The sequence below is a fragment of the Peromyscus californicus genome, unplaced genomic scaffold (genome assembly GCF_007827085.1).
Source record: "Peromyscus californicus insignis strain IS unplaced genomic scaffold, ASM782708v3 Scaffold_8__1_contigs__length_139910024, whole genome shotgun sequence".
NCBI classification, from domain to species: Eukaryota; Metazoa; Chordata; class Mammalia; order Rodentia; family Cricetidae; genus Peromyscus; species Peromyscus californicus.
The window spans coordinates 88,005,067-88,020,069 of NW_026294606.1; the positions used below are offsets into that span (position 1 = coordinate 88,005,067).

Below are 15,003 nucleotides of genomic sequence, written 5' to 3' on the forward strand. Positions count from 1 at the left end.
TTCACATAGTCCCTTCTGGCTCCCTTGGATAGGCCTAAGCAAAGCCAAGGAGCAGACCTGTTGTCCTCAAGGCAGGTCCTTCACAGCAGTCGCTTGTCTGAAGTCTGTTAGAACAGAATCCTGGACACACCCCAGAACCTGCTGGATCATACTGTGGGGCAGGGACTAGACCTCACCCCCTGAAGATGCACACCAGAGTGAGGACCATGACACTTGCAGGTGGAGGTTGAGCTTTAGAAAGTTTACCCATGGCTCTATTCCTCTTGACCAGGGTTGCACACATGTGCCCAGGACTTACATAGTCATCCACATGTGGGATATTTTGATCATATTCTGACACTCCTGAGACTGCCAATAAAGTTTACCTTGAGTCAGAGGGCAGAGCTAGCTACTAGCTGACCAAAATTAGCCATAGAGGTTTTGGAGGACCCAGGACATATTAAGAGACACAGAGGGGCTTAGGAAGATGCTGAGCTTTTTGGATCGAGGAAGAAGAGAAAGAGGAGGTTACTGGTCACTTCTCCACCACTTCTCTGATCAATCAGGTTCTTACTCTGATATATGATTCCCGATTTTTTATTGATAAAGAATAATTAGATAAATACTTCATCCACAAACCTGTCAGGAAAGGTATGGGATCCTTGGCATGTGCCTTTGTGTGCACACATGCAATGTATGGTAGGCCTGTATGCATACACCTGTATTTAAAAGCTCCTACCCAAGTTGTGAGTGTGGAGGGTCCAGAACCCTAGGTAAGCTGGCCTAGGTGATACTGGCCAGTGTGACCACCAGCCCACCTCTGTGCTTTACAGAAGAAGCCGTGAATGAGGTGAAGCGCCAGGCGATGTCAGAGCTACAGAAAGCTGTGTCTGATGCAGAGCGCAAAGCCCATGAACTCATCACCACAGAGCGTGCCAAGATGGAGCGAGCCCTGGCTGAGGCCAAGCGGCAGGCCTCAGAGGATGCCCTGACTGTCATCAACCAGCAAGAGGACTCCAGCGAGGTAGGGCCACTGGCCACCTCTACACTCCATTGCTGCCTCCAGGTGCACTGTATTCCGAGGGCTGACCAAACCTGGGTTAGAACACCACACCTGTGCAACCTCTAGGCCACTGAGCTCTCTGCTCTTGGTGGTCACGACTGTCACCGGTGGCATAAGCAACCATTCAGTCTGTTCAGCACTGCTTGTCAGTAAATACAGAGACCCATGAGGACTGGTAAGGTGTCTCTCAGGCCTTCCCAACCTGCAAGTAGCAGTAATTAAAGGTCCAGAAAGTAATGTCGTGTCTGGGGGCCTGGCACGTTAGGGCCCATATTCCATCGAAGCCTGTCAATATCAAGCCCTCTGTCCTTTAACTTGTGAAAGCAAGAGGTTTAAGGAGACTTTTCAGGACCCTGGGGCCTCCCTCAGCTTCTGGCAGCTCAAGGAACAGGAAGGAGAAAGCTATGACCTGTGCTATGGGTGTGCCTGGGTGTCTGGGCACTGTGCTCCACCCAGCAGGGTGGGTGCAGGAGGACTTTCTGAAGACTGTTTGCTCTGCTCCAAGAGTTTGGTTGGCAGGACATCGGGAAGAAAGGAAAAGCCCTTCTGGGAAAGTCATTCATGGGCTGCCCCTTAGGAAGGGCCAGGTCTCCAACACTGGAGGGACAAAGCCAGGAGGCTCCTGGGGCTCACTGGGCCACCATCTTAGCCTAACTGGTCAGCTCTAAGTCAGTGGTTCTCAACCTTCCCAATACTGAGAGCCTTTAATACAGTTTCTCTTGTTGTGGGGACCCCCAACCATGAAATTATCTTCATTGTTACTTCATAACTGCAATTTTGCTACTGTTATGAATCATAATGTAAATACCTGTGCTTTCCAATGGTTTTAGGCAACCCCTGTGAAAGGGTCATTCAACCCCCAAAAGAGTCAAGACCCACAGGTTGAGAACCACTGCTCTTAGCCAATGAGAGACCCTATCTTAAAATAATGTGGACAGTATTCAGGAATAATAGCAGAGATTGTCCTCAGGCCTCCACACACACACATATACGTATGTACCCACACACTCATGTGTTCATGCACACATGCATATGCACACAGGACCTCAGAGCTGTCATGAGACAGGGAAAGAGCCAACTAGAGTGTTGGGTATTTGGAGGTGGGGATAGTTTGGGAAGTGCATCACTAGATGTGACATCCGAGCGGACCTGAGGAAGGGGAGCCATCAAGTATCAGAGCCATCCTGATGAAGAGTCCAGCAAGGCCCTCCTGGGCGGAGCAGCAGAAGCTGGGGAACAGCAGGCAGGGGTGAGGCCAGAGACTTTAGGAGCCAAATAGAGACAAGAAGTAGGCTTTGATTCCTGAAGCAGGGGCAGCCTCCCAGTCCCACAGCCCAGCCACCTTACAGGGATCTCCAGCCATCCCGAGGGAAATACAGTCAGAAAAGGGAATCCTGGTCAATGAGCACCTCTCCTCCCAAAAGGACAGACAGCTCAGTTGCCTCCTTTCTTCTTCCTGGGTGAAACCCTAACTGGGTTTTAGCAGCTGGGCGTGGATGCACAGCTCTCCCCTGCAACTCTCTCTGTCTCTCTGTCCCTCCCTCCCTCCCTCACCCCCCCCTCTCCTTTTCAGCAGTGGGCAGGTTATCTGGGCATGTGCATTCTGTCCCATTCTGACCATCTCCTTTGCCCTCCTCCACATCCAGAGCTGCTGGAACTGCGGGCGCAAGGCCAGCGAGACTTGTAGCGGTTGTAATGCAGCACGCTACTGCGGGTCCTTCTGTCAGCACAAGGACTGGGAGAAGCACCACCATGTTTGCGGCCAGAGTCTGCAGGGCCCCGCAGCGGCAGTAGCTGACCCACTGCCTGGACAGCCTGATGCCACTGCCAGTCCCAGTGAAGCCGGCTCAGCAGGGCCCTCTCGCCCCTGCTCTCCGGGCCCACCAGGCCCACTGGATGCTGCTGTGCCCCGCTGACCTCCAGATCTGACGCCCAGCCCATGGACGCCATGCCCTGCCAACCTCCTGGCCCCACCTTGGCCCACCAGATGCCTGGAGCTGGCCAGGTGGAGTCACTGCTGCTACTGCTTCTCTCCAAAAGAAAACACAGATCCAACGAAAACTGCATCCATGCAGCCTCAGCTACCTGACAAGGTCTTGCCAGGACCTCCTACAGCCTCTCTTCACAAGCATCCTCAGAAACCACTGCGGAGCTGCAGACAGCGGCACCGGCGGAGTATGACCCGCTCTGCCGCTGTCTGCCCCCGTGTCTGTCTCTCTGTTCCTGTCTCTCTTTCTGTGTCTGCCTCTGTGTTTCTTGATGTCTTGGTCTCCCTCTGTTTCCCTGCCCTGACTCTCCCTGTGTCTCTGACCCTCTCTGTCTTTGTAAAGTCCACATGCTTTCTCTGGAATCAGAGAAACCTAATCGGTGGCTTTTCTTTTCAGTGAAGAACTTTTGGAGATTTTGTTTTGTTGGCAAACAAGCTACTTAGAAATGGACAAAGAACTGTGGGGTTCTCCCCGTTCCTTATTAGAAAGAGAAGAAACTGTGATTTTCTATCCGAGTTGCTGCCTCACCCAGCCAACCCCAGGGGGATCGGCGCACACAGCAGAGATGGTGAGAACAATTTCAATTTCCAACTCAAGAAGCATTTTTTGGTTTCAGGTTTTATTTCTTTTCTTTAATGTCAAACTCTTTGGCTTTAAGTGAAAAAAATCCAAAAAAGTTTTTTTTTTAAGCAAAGGAAACATACCTGTAAACTACCTTGCCAGCTAGCCAGCCAAGGATGCCAGACACACCTCGCTCCAAAGGAAATCCAAAAAGCAAACTCAAGAAATCAAAATCCAAAATTTATTTTTATCACTGCCAAAGTATTTTTTCATGGTCTTTCCATTCCTGGGTTCATTTGGATGTTGGTCTTTATTTTGGTTTTGATTTTATTGGGGGGGTGTTTGTTCACTGGGATTTGGTGGGTTGGGCCAAGAAGAAGCCCTTCGTTCCTTTTTGACTAGTGGGCAGCATGCTCGCTACGCAAAGGAGTCAGCGGCAAGGCCACATGACCCTCAACACCATATCCAGAAGCCCCAGTCAGCATGAGCCTGAGCGTTGGGGGCTGCCCTAGGGCCATGTCCGTGTGTCCCTATATGCAAGGGAGACACACCTCCATCTGTCCTCACACCTTCTGTGACTTCTCATAACTCATTTTCCACTTGTGAAAAAAAAAAGTGCTAAAGTGTTCTTCCCAGAGAGAGCACAATTCCTAAATGAAACTGTGACAATCTTTTGGTTTGATTCTTGACTGCTTTTGAAAGCATAAGGTGACAGCGAATCACGCTTTCTTGGTTTTTCCTCCTCTACCTCTCTGCGCTCCCATTCCCACCCCACCTCCATCTCAGCCCTACCACCCCATCCCCAGTGTCTTGCTGTGGCTACCGTCATTTCTTTCAAACTTTTACAGAAAAAAAAAAAGGAAAAAAAAAACACACATAAAAGCCAGCAGCCACCCTCACCTCACCTGGAAGACTCACGCCCAGCTGTACATATCTCTGTGTTGCAACCCCAGTGTCCGTCTCCAGCCCCGAGAGTGATGGTGATGCTTGCCCACCTGCACTCCAGCCCTTGCCCACCCTGCCCTCTACCCGCTCGACTCCCTCAAGGATTCAAGGAGGAAATGAAGGAAGGAGGCTCATGCCTGTACCAAACAGAAAGACAGCAGACACAGTCCGGGTCTGCACCTGTGTGTGTGGCTGCAGTAAGCTGCAGGCCTAGCGTGCAATATGGGGGAATTGCTCCTGAACCCTGGGCCCCGGGGGGCCCTGCCCAGAGCAAGGTGTGCAGCGTGTGTTAATGTGAATGTAAATAGTCTCCACAGAGGTCCCAACCACGGCATCAGTACCGAGGAGATGTTTGCCAAATAAAAAGAAATTAAGACAACCCACAGAAGTATGTGAAATTTAGGGAACATTTTGGAAGGAATCTGAGCTGTGGTCCTATGGGCTTGTTTGGTGGCTGGTATTTCTTCACAACTGTAAAATTCATTCTTTAAGAGAACATTATACGGAAGGATCCTGTTAGGCACTATCAACCTGGTGCTACCCCGAATGGAGCCTGACAGCAACCCTCGCTCTGAAGGCCAAGGTAGAGCTCATCCTCTGCAAGGTTCCTGAGGCCACAGCCCTCCAAGCCCACAGAGATGCATCTTTGTGGGTTTCAGAGAAGCCAGGACACATGGCGGCCTCCTGCCCGCCCTTCTAGTGGACCAGTTGCCCTGAGCGTCTGCCTGTGAACACTGAGTCTGTGTGCTGGTGGAGACCTGCCTCCCGTGACAGGAAGCATCACCGGATTCCATTCCCAGATGCACCTCACGCAGTGCTTCTTGTCTCTGTGGCATGCCGCATCCTTGGCCCTTCCAGGAGGGCCGGCCAGTGGCCATTCATAGGAAAAAGCTCTGGGTGGCAGGAGGTGGTGAGCACCATGTCTGTGGGATGAAAATAAAGCTGGGCCCTCGGGTTGTGCTTAAGAGCTGTAGTCTCTAGAGGTCTGGGCCGGGAGTCCTGAGGTGGCTTCCCTGATGACCCACGTCCCTGGTGTCAGGACTTGAGAGTGCCTGCTCCTATGTGGCCCAGCCATTCTGAGGGAGGTCACAGAGGGTCCCTTACCTCAAGACCCACCACTTTGTTTTAGCTTCACTTACCTCCTGCCCTACCCATACCACCCTTATTGACCTTTTAAGAACACAAAGGCCCACCAGGGACAACAAAATGCTGCCTGGCCCAGTTGGCCTCCATGAACCAGGTTACATATTTAGGGTTCAGCAGAGCCCCTAGCTGTTGGGATAGCCCAAGACAACTGTCAGATGCCATTCGACCACAGTGAGTCCCTTGTGCATGAGATCTGGCAACTATAGACACTCAGGCTGAGAGGAAGAGCTCAGCAGTCAAGGCAACTGCAGAATCAGGGTGGCTACTGTAGGGTGGGGGTGGGGAGGGGTGAGCGAGGGAACTGGGCCTAGAGACAGCAGGAGGGAACCCAGGAACATTGCTGAGTTCTAGCTGGATGTCAGCAGTGTCGTCTGAGGCGAGGAGGGGAGGCTGGGGGTTCCTAAACCAGGGGCTAAGGCCCTGGACAAGCTGTGGGTGCTGTGCTCAGACTTCAGCCACCAAAAGACGTCACAGCAGAACCAAACAACCTCAAAACTTTGGAAAGAACAGGGTGCATGGGTGTTCTTTGTTGGGAGGTATACCCTGGGTGGCCATAACCACGGCATGCCCTTGGTTTCAACCTAAAGTCTGCCTGGGGCTCTACACAGAGCTGGGGGAGGGCGATACCCCATCCCTGACTCCTGCTGAGAGCCCCTCCCGCTACCTTCTCCAGCTCACAAACCATGGACCCAAGAACAGCTGCCAGGACCTGCCTCCTGGTAACCACAGACAAACACGAACCAAACCCCTACGGGATGTGGCTCTCACAGAGCCTTGCTCCCCAAAACCCCAAATCAAAATGCAACTTTACTTCCTGTTTCTGAGGCCAAAGCTAAACCAGGAAGGCTGAGTGAGGAGGGCAGCTGGCAGGCAGAACTCTCCGACCCCCAAGGCCTATCCCAGATCCTGTCTCATGACCTTAGGACTTCTTGTCATGTGTCCTTCCGCCTCTCCCACCCTTCCTCATCTCCTAGCCCAACCCTGCCCCAAACTCGGACTGGCCTTTCTCCAGTCTGCTGCCTACGGGCTGCCTAAGGAGTCTTTCCAGCTCCATCCACAGACCTGCGCAGGAATGGAGGCCAATGGCTGTCGTTCCACACATGGTCACAGGTGTATAGGAACAGGCTGGATATACCACAGCTTAGGTCCTACTGCCTGATGGGTGCCAAGGTGAGAAGAGCTAGCCCCCAGAAGGATTCAGTCAACAGGGACATCTGTCAGAAGACCTCAGGTCATTGATGGTAGAGAGGGACAGACTAGGACGCAGGGCCATGGGCACAATAGGCCACAGTGGACAGGAATCAGGATGGGCCCCAAAGTTCTCTTTTAGTTTCTCCAAATAAATCATTAGGCTAACACCAAAGTATCATCTCTGGCATCCGTCTGTCCATTACTCTGCTCCTCAGCCTAACCACACTGATAGATTGACACTTTCCTGAGTTCACCCTTCTGACTTACCCAGATATCTTTCCATGAGCCCATACACCTCTACCTATTCATGCCTCTCCATCTGTCATCCTTCCACCTGTCCAATCTGTCCATCTGTCCACCTGTCCAATCCTACCTGTTCATGCCATCCAAACTCTTCACCCTACCATTCCAACTTACCATCCTTGTGTCTGTATGTCTTCTAGGCACACCCACACAACCATCCCTAGATCCATCTTTCTTATACTCTCTACCCACTGTACTCGGAGTAGTATCAGCTCCCTCAGTGAACCAAAGACACTAGGTCCTCCCATGCCCTCCATTCTGCTTGCCCTGAACTGGCCAGGGGTGCCCTAAGAATACCTACCCATGAGTCAACAGCCCTTCAGTGCTCTGACCCACCATGGCCTGCTTTAGACACCTCCAGAAATATGAGTTCCAACTGCAGGCATTGTGGACAGATTGGACAAGTTCTTACAGCAGCTGTGACACATCTGGATCTACTTGGGGAGAGAAGGGGCCAAGAATGTGAGCTGGGAGAAGGTCTACACACCTGCTTGGGAGCTCTGGAATGCTGTTAGGCAACCACATTCCCTGAAAGTAGGGGCAGTCCTTGATACCAGGAGTCTGCCCAGAAGAGGGATCTCTGAAGAGAGCAAGCCAATGCTTGCCTCCCTTGAGACAGTGGCACTCCTAGGGGCCTGTTCATCAAGACACTTGGGTACCATTCCCATCTTCTCGGTTAGGATCCCAAGTAGCTCAGAGTTGAACCTGTCCAGTCTGCCCCTACTGAATACACTGATGGTAGGGGGGGATTTGCTAGGTGTTTGGGGCCATCCACAGGCTCCCCTGATAACCCATTGTTCTTCCTGAAGCTATATCCTACCATGTAGAAAAGTTCCTGAAATGAGCCATGGGGGAGACCCCTGGGTTACCATCATGTTGGCAAGAGGAAGAGAAAATAGAGAAACTTGAGATGAGCTGGGCTCAGGGGAACCATCCACTCCTGTAGACAGCTCACAGACAAAGCTCAGGACAGTCTGTCAACAACTTGCACAAGTCCCCAAATTCTAGAAAACTCTATCTTATTTTCTATTCCTTTTCTTCCAATTCAGCTGGCCCTTAAGAGTAGCAACCCAGACTGGGAAACAAGAATGTGGCATCTGACTCAAAGTGTGGCCTACTCACCACATCCTCAAAGGAACAGCCCCTGCTCCCACCCAGACAAGGCCCAGCATCCCTCAGCTCACACCATATCTGGGGTGGGCCAAGGGTCGGGCCCAGAGCACAGGCTCACCTAGCCTGCTGGGGGAACTGTTGCTTTTCCTCCTGCATGAGCTGGGAGGAGGGTCCTGGATGTTTCCTTCGTGAAAAGCTGTGGTCCACAGCCCTCCATGTTGGGTGGTGTGCCATACCACCCACCGCTATCCTCTGCTGTCCTATATGTTTGCCCCGTGGGCCGTGGACATGATGATCAGGTTAATTACATCTGTGTAATAAAGTGAGCATTTGCTATGATGGCTTGCTGCTCCTCCAGACCGTTGCGCACACACGATCACCATGTTGAAAGACCTGATGTATAGACGAGGGTGGATGTGGTGTTCAGTTGTACCACAGAAGACTTGGGGTGGACAAAGGAAGGGAACTTCAGCTCCATGTGCTGCTGCTATATCCTTGGCAAATGGGGTCCATCTTGGAAGGCTGGGCCTTGGGGAGTTCTGGAAAATCTTGGACCCCAAGAATGACCCTGGGAGTTTCAAGGGCCTGACCTATAGCTAGCTGACTGGTTTACTCTTGGGGCCAAGTTCTTTGAGCTGTCCACATGAGGGAGACAGTGGGACCTGGCTGAGGGATATACTAAAGGCTTGAGGGACACTGAGGACCTGAGGGGGGCACTGGATCTGAGGGAACCCTAAAGGGATACTTAAGACCTGAGGGAAACTCAGGACCTAAGAGAGGCACAGCAGAAAGACCCATCTCTCAGTCTGCTCCTATGGCAGCTGTGTCCTGGCAAAAGGGGAATCCCTCTAGAACCAGCTACTGGCCATAGTGCTTCAGGGTGCTGGTAGCTTGCTGGAGAAAGCGACTGTCATTAATACTGTCCCAACTTGGAACACAGGGTATTTTTGAAAGCATTGTGGGGAAGGCCAGCCTGGGGGTGAGCTCGCTGTCCCTAGGCCAGGCGCCTGGCTGGAGCCCCACTGGGCCTGGTGTGTCAGCAATCTCAGGATAGCACGAGGCGGAGGAGAGTGACAAGGTTTTTCCACTGCGGACACTGAGCTCAGAGGGGAGACTGGCCAGGGACTGGGCTCCATCCAGATGGTCTTGGCTTGGACACAGCCTGCCATGTCCTACCTCCTACATGGAAGTAGAGGAAAGACCCAGACAGGACCCCAGCAGAGCTTCACACACAGGTGGAGGATGGCAGTGGCTCCTTGTCTATCCCTGTCCAGATCGTCCGGTATGGCTAGCTTGTTTTCTGCATAGCCATGGGTGCTGCCTCTGAGTAGCCCAGGTCTGCCAGAAAGGACCTAGGGAAGTAACCGAAGCAGGACTGGGAAGAGGCCAGTGGCCACTCAGTCTCTGGTCAGGACTACTTTATCTCAGGTCATGTGACTGTCCCACAGCCCTTCCCTTGTGAGGCCTGGAGGTCACAGCAGTTTTTATTATTGTGGAGTTGTTTATGACAGGGCCTCACTCAGGAGCCCAATCTGGCCATGAACTTGTGATCTTCCTGCCCCAGAGGCCCAAGGGATGAGTATAAGTATGGGCCATTGCATGAGGCATGATAGTTTTCAGCTACTTTGGAGAACAGAATGAGCACATGAGAAGTCAGGTTAGGGGTCAGAAGCCCAGTTTCCTGGGGCTTCAACAGCCACAGCTACCCCCCACCTCTGCCTCTCAACCTCAACAGCCACCCCAGGTTGTGGGAAGTGTCAGTCACCAAACTCCACATATACAGTGTAGCCCACTAAACCTATCTCCTATCCCAGCCCAGGTTCTAAGAAAGACGTCCCATTGGCTAGCCTGGGGGCATGGTCACAGAAGTGTGGCTGTGGATCTGAGGACGTGGAGTCACCTGAAGGTCCCTGTGGAAACCTCAGTGAGACAATAACACGCACAGCATGAGGCTCAGCGGAGTAGACTCAAGAAGCCTCAGTGCCTGTGTCTAGTAGGTCCGCCCCTCTTCTGGACACCCCAGGAAGGAGTCAATGGATGCAGGCTGGCAACAGTCCTGTAGGGTGAGCGCAGAGGGGCAGCAGCGGATGAGCAGGGCTGGAAACCACTGTGCCTGCCTGCATCCGCCAAGTACCCATCATCCAATTTGAACAGTTCAGCCTGAGCCTCCCTTATGGCAAAAGGAATCATCTAAATAGTGCCGGAGTTTAATAGGCTCCCATCTAAAGGTGCCCTGCGTAGAGGTGGGGAGGGAAGCGTCTTGGAGGAACTCATGGTTAGGGCAGAATATGGAACCCTACTCTGGATGAGGCCAGGCCTGATCTCTTAGCTCTCCAGGGACCCTTGCTCCAACTGACCCAATGTATCCAGACACCCATAGTACCACCTCTCCCTCAACAGCCTGGCCCAAGCTGGGAGGCCTTCCTATGTGCTTTAGTGGAAGCAGCTGGTCAGGATGAGGACTTAAAAGGGAGAGCCACAAGGCAGATGCAGCTGTGGAGGTGAGCAGACCGGAAGAGCCAAGGTTCGCCCAGCCTGCTGTTTTTTCATACCATGTGGCCCTTCCTGAGCAATGATCTCTTCCCGCCCCCTACTGAAGCCTGGCTCCAGAAGGTCTCCTCAGATCCTGAGGCCCAAGGTTGGGGGGCCTGGGGCAGGGCTGAAAAGACCCCTTTGGGGCCAAGAGCTGAGAGGAGAGCGGAGAGTGATGAGGAAGCTGAGGAAAAGGGAGACGCAGGCTTCCTGCTGTCCATGCTGAAGCAAGAAAACCTGGCCAAGTCTCCAGTATACAACCAGGTAGCACCCCGTCATGACCCATGGAGGCAGGGATGGGCCTGGGCATGGGGGTGAGGAGCACAGCTGACTAGGAGGTGGAAGAGCCAATGCTGCAGACCACACGGGCCTTTCTGACTAGGGGGAGGTGTCCTGGGGTGGAGGTGTCAGGGGCTTCTGGGCCCCGAGCCCCTAGTCTGGACTATGGCTACGGGGAGAACAGGATGACCTAGGTCATTCCTTAGTAGCCATGACTCTTCCGGGGCAGGCTGGAGACACCTGCCCTCCATTCTAGAGGGGCCTGCAGGCCACCTACCCCAAGCTTACTGTGGGATAACCGGCAGGAGTTGGAGGCCATCAAGCTGAAGCTGTGGGCCATGGAGCATGCTGAGACCCGACTGGAGCCATCCTATGTACAAAGAAGGGTCACAGAGGAAGAGGGGGCTGAGGTCAGACAGCTGCTGAGCCCTGAGACCATAGGTAGGAACCCGGGACCCTTGCTGACCCTGTCCCCAGATGGTAGATGGACAACTGTCCCAAGTCCTTGACCACTCAGCTAAGACTCTAAACCCCACTGCTCTCAATGGAGAGGTACTCAGCATGGACTCCACATGAGGACTATTGAAGTATTCCAGATCACCCCACAGCATCAGGCCTTGCAAACCCACAATGTGATCTTGGAAGCCTGGGTGACCTTCCCTGGGGTCATGAGGAATGGGCTCCTCAATGAGGTCCTCCTGATAGTCCTGAGGTTTTCTCTACAGGCTACTTCTTCCCTGGGACCCCCAAGGAAAAGGTGGAGGCTGACCACAGATCTGTCTATGTGGGCAACGTGAGTAGCAGATAGGGGAGGTCACAGCCCTCTCGTGGCATCTGGCTCCAATTAGGGCATTCAGCTGGGTACACACATCGACGTCTGCCCTGGATGGGGCTGGCTAGGAGACTGAGGTAGGAGGCTGTAGGGTTGTAAACTCAAGTGTCTCCAAGGCTAGATTGAAGGGGCAGGTCTGATGCTAGTTGCAGCAGAGGAAAGGGTGGGTTGTAGCTCTTGGGCAAAACCCATGGAGGCACGTAGTGGCCAGTCCTTGACCATTCAGCTGAAGCTAAGGTCAAGAATTCTGGTTTCTCAACACGCTCTGAAGTTTGAAGTTCCTTGAGATTTACCGCTCCACACACCTGGCATGAGCCAATACCTGGGACACAACCAGCTGCCCACACAGGAAGCCCTTAACTGGCTCTTAGCAATCAACCTTGGGCAGGAGTGGGTAAAACCTCAGCCCATTTCCAGCCAGGGGCCAACCAACCCTGGGGGTCCCTCTAACCCCTTTCTGCCACAACTGCCTCGGAAGGAGGTCGACAGAGAGAGCCCAGCACTTACAGCAGGTGCCCTTTCTGAGAGCAGGTGGATTATGGAGGCTCGGCTGCTGAGCTGGAGGCCTACTTCAGCCCCTGTGGGGAGATTCACCGGGTCACCATCCTGTGCGACAAGTTCTCTGGACACCCAAAGGGGTCAGTGTGGGGCTATAGCGGGAGGGCAGGGAGGGCGGGGCTGGCCTCTCACTGCTGACCCCATCGTTCCCCACCTTTCTCCCCACCAGCTATGCCTATATTGAGTTCGCTTCCCAGAGCTCTGTGCAGGCTGCTGTGGATCTGGATGAGAGCACCTTCCGAGGGCGGATCATCAAGGTATGTTTCCCCAGGTGTCTCCATGCACCTGTGAGTCACCACTGAGCCTTGCTTGCACATTAACTCACATTCTTCAGGCTCAGAGAGGTTAGAGTACCTGCCCCAAAACACATAACTACCCAGCCTGACCCTTTGGGTATCTTAGCTGGGTGGGCATTGCTCAAGTTAGGGCATGATGGAAACCCTCAGACCTAGTGTGGCTTGGGGAGATGAGCCAGACTCCTCTGCCAGAGGATGCTGGCCATGACCAGGCATGCCATGTGATCACAGCTGCATCCAAGTGAAGGTGGATGGATAGTTTCAGCCTAAATGGTACGTCTAGGTCAGGAACCCAAAGCCTTGGTCTTAGTCTAGACTCTGGCTTCAGGCCACCCTGGCAAGAAGGGTACAGAACAGTGTCTTGGACCATGGCATGGGTTCCATCCAGGTACTTCCCAAAAGGACGAACTTCCCAGGAATCAGCTCCACAGATCGTGGTGGGCTGCGGACACACTTGGGCAGCAGGGCTCAGCCCTTCCTGCACAGCAGCCTCCATCGAAGATTGCGGTTCCGACCCCATGGACAAAGCCGGTAAGTGGGCCCAAGTGCGAGTCTGAGTCTGGAGATCTGAGCAGCAAGATTCCTGGAGCCTGACCATGATGCTGGCTATAGTCAGTCTGCACAGCATCATGCTAAGAGAGGACTGTTGTCCCCTCACATGAACCTTAACTGGCTAGGGCACTTGGGAAGGGGCTGAGTCAGAGCTCATGGTTCCTACTAGCCTGGACAGCCTCTGTGCAACCTCCCTACCTGGTAGGGATACTCCTTCCTGGTCACCAGGACTCTGCAGGTGATAGGCCATAGAGGGTGGGATCCACAGCAGGCTCCTCTGGCCTGAAGTACAGGTAAGGCTGTAGCTGAGCCCATGGGCCACGTGTGGCAAATTCTAGCCCCAGACCTCCCTCCTCCCCTGGAATCACTCCCTCAAGAGAGCAGGGAGCCTGAGAAGGTGCCTCCCACAGTCCCTGAGCAGCTTCACAGGCTCCCTGCCCAGGTGTCCTCCAGGCCTATCCCTCTGAAGGCAACTCAGCTGCCTTTGTCTCCCTCCCTCTCTGCAGGGGCCGTGGACGCGTCTCACCATGGTTCTCACCATATTGAAAAGATGGCCCAGTTTTCAAAGTGGGGCCAGGAGCTGGGTCAGAAGTAAACAGCGGTCTTCCCACTTACTCCAAACTGGTCTTCAAGCCTGGCAGCCCACAAGGGCCTTTGAAGGTGGCCTAGACCCCCAGGTCACAGTGGGAAGGCACAGGGCAGGGAGATACAGAGTGCAGGAGAGGAAGGAAAAGCCCAGGGAAGCTGAGATCGGCATACTCAAGTACTTTTAAAGAAAAATAGGCATGTGTGTTAATAGTAAAGCATAAATTATTAAACTTGACTATTTTAAGAGCATGTAACAAATCTCATTGCTTGATCCTCCCTCAGACACAGGTTTACATTGTAACTTTCTCCATGGAGCTCCACAGAGAGGGTAGTAATGGGATGTGAGTCCAGAAAATGGGGCTCTGGCTCTGCCTTAGGATTCAATAGACAGTGAGCAGAATTCCACCCCATAACTTTGCCTCTATGCCCCAAGTTGGCTCTCTAGACATAGCTGGATTTCACCTCCATCCTGCCCTGGAAGGTGTCTGAACTGGTCAATTCAGGAAGCAGAGGTGGAGCCTCTGTTCTAAACTCTGTGTGTGTGTGTATGTGTGTGTGTGTGTGTGTGTGTGTGTGTGTGTGTGTGTGTGTGTAAGACAGGCCACCCTGCACTGCCACTGTACTCAGCAGGAAGAGGGCTGGTCAGGCCCAGGTTTGTCCAGTGCAGACACTGCGTGCACCCACCCCCATTCCTTGCCTTATGCTCACTTCCTTCATTCCTTAAGCAGAGCTGCCGAGTAAACGACCCCCAGCACCAGGAGACTGCTTTGGGGACAGGTGCTGCCCTTTTCTAGACTCCATCAATGCCTGACCTCCCCAAACCACTTTCACACGTCCCTTGTCCTTAATGAAGTGGACGGTACCCCCGAAAATGCAAGCACATCTTCCCCTCCAAAGTCTGAAGGCAGCCTGTGACCTTATTTGAAAAAGGGTCTCTGAAGACATATAATAAGAATTAACTTCAGGGCTGGAGAGAAGGCTCAGAGGTTAAGAGCACTGGCTGCTCTTCCAGAGGACCTGAGTTCAATTCCCAGCAACCACATGGTGGCTCACAACCATCTGTAATGAGATCTGGTG

At 53.1% G+C, this 15,003-nt stretch overlaps 3 protein-coding genes across 8 annotated transcripts in view; 2 read left to right on the forward strand and 1 right to left on the reverse strand.

Annotated features, from left to right (window-relative positions):
• Cbfa2t3 (CBFA2/RUNX1 partner transcriptional co-repressor 3) overlaps positions 1-5,501 on the forward strand; it is a 52,869-nt gene extending 47,368 nt beyond the window's left edge. For all 5 annotated transcript variants that reach the window (XM_052728257.1, XM_052728256.1, XM_052728261.1 and 2 more), the window contains 2 exons: positions 813-1,003; positions 2,689-5,501. In XM_052728257.1, coding sequence (XP_052584217.1) covers positions 813-1,003; positions 2,689-2,958 — 461 coding nt within the window. In that variant the 3' untranslated portion in view covers positions 2,959-5,501. The remainder of the gene's footprint in view (positions 1-812; positions 1,004-2,688) is intronic.
• The window catches only part of Trappc2l (trafficking protein particle complex subunit 2L), a 56,090-nt gene that overhangs the window by 34,244 nt on the left and 6,843 nt on the right, over positions 1-15,003 (reverse strand). The window lies entirely within an intron of this gene.
• Positions 8,749-13,973, forward strand: Pabpn1l (PABPN1 like, cytoplasmic). Its single transcript, XM_052728268.1, has 6 exons — positions 8,749-11,085; positions 11,406-11,541; positions 11,826-11,893; positions 12,464-12,570; positions 12,660-12,747; positions 13,175-13,973. Exons 1-6 carry the CDS (start codon positions 10,843-10,845, stop codon positions 13,319-13,321), a joined length of 789 nt encoding a protein of 262 aa, XP_052584228.1. The 5' UTR covers positions 8,749-10,842; the 3' UTR covers positions 13,322-13,973.

Coding starts and splice junctions, on each gene's coding strand:
- Pabpn1l (XM_052728268.1), top strand. CDS start 10,843: ATGTGGCCCTTCCTGAGCAATGATCTCTTCCCGCCCCCTACTGAAGCC. Junction 11,086..11,405: donor AGTCTCCAGTATACAACCAG/GTAGCACCCCGT, acceptor GATAACCGGCAG/GAGTTGGAGGCCATCAAGCT. Junction 11,542..11,825: donor GCTGAGCCCTGAGACCATAG/GTAGGAACCCGG, acceptor TTTTCTCTACAG/GCTACTTCTTCCCTGGGACC.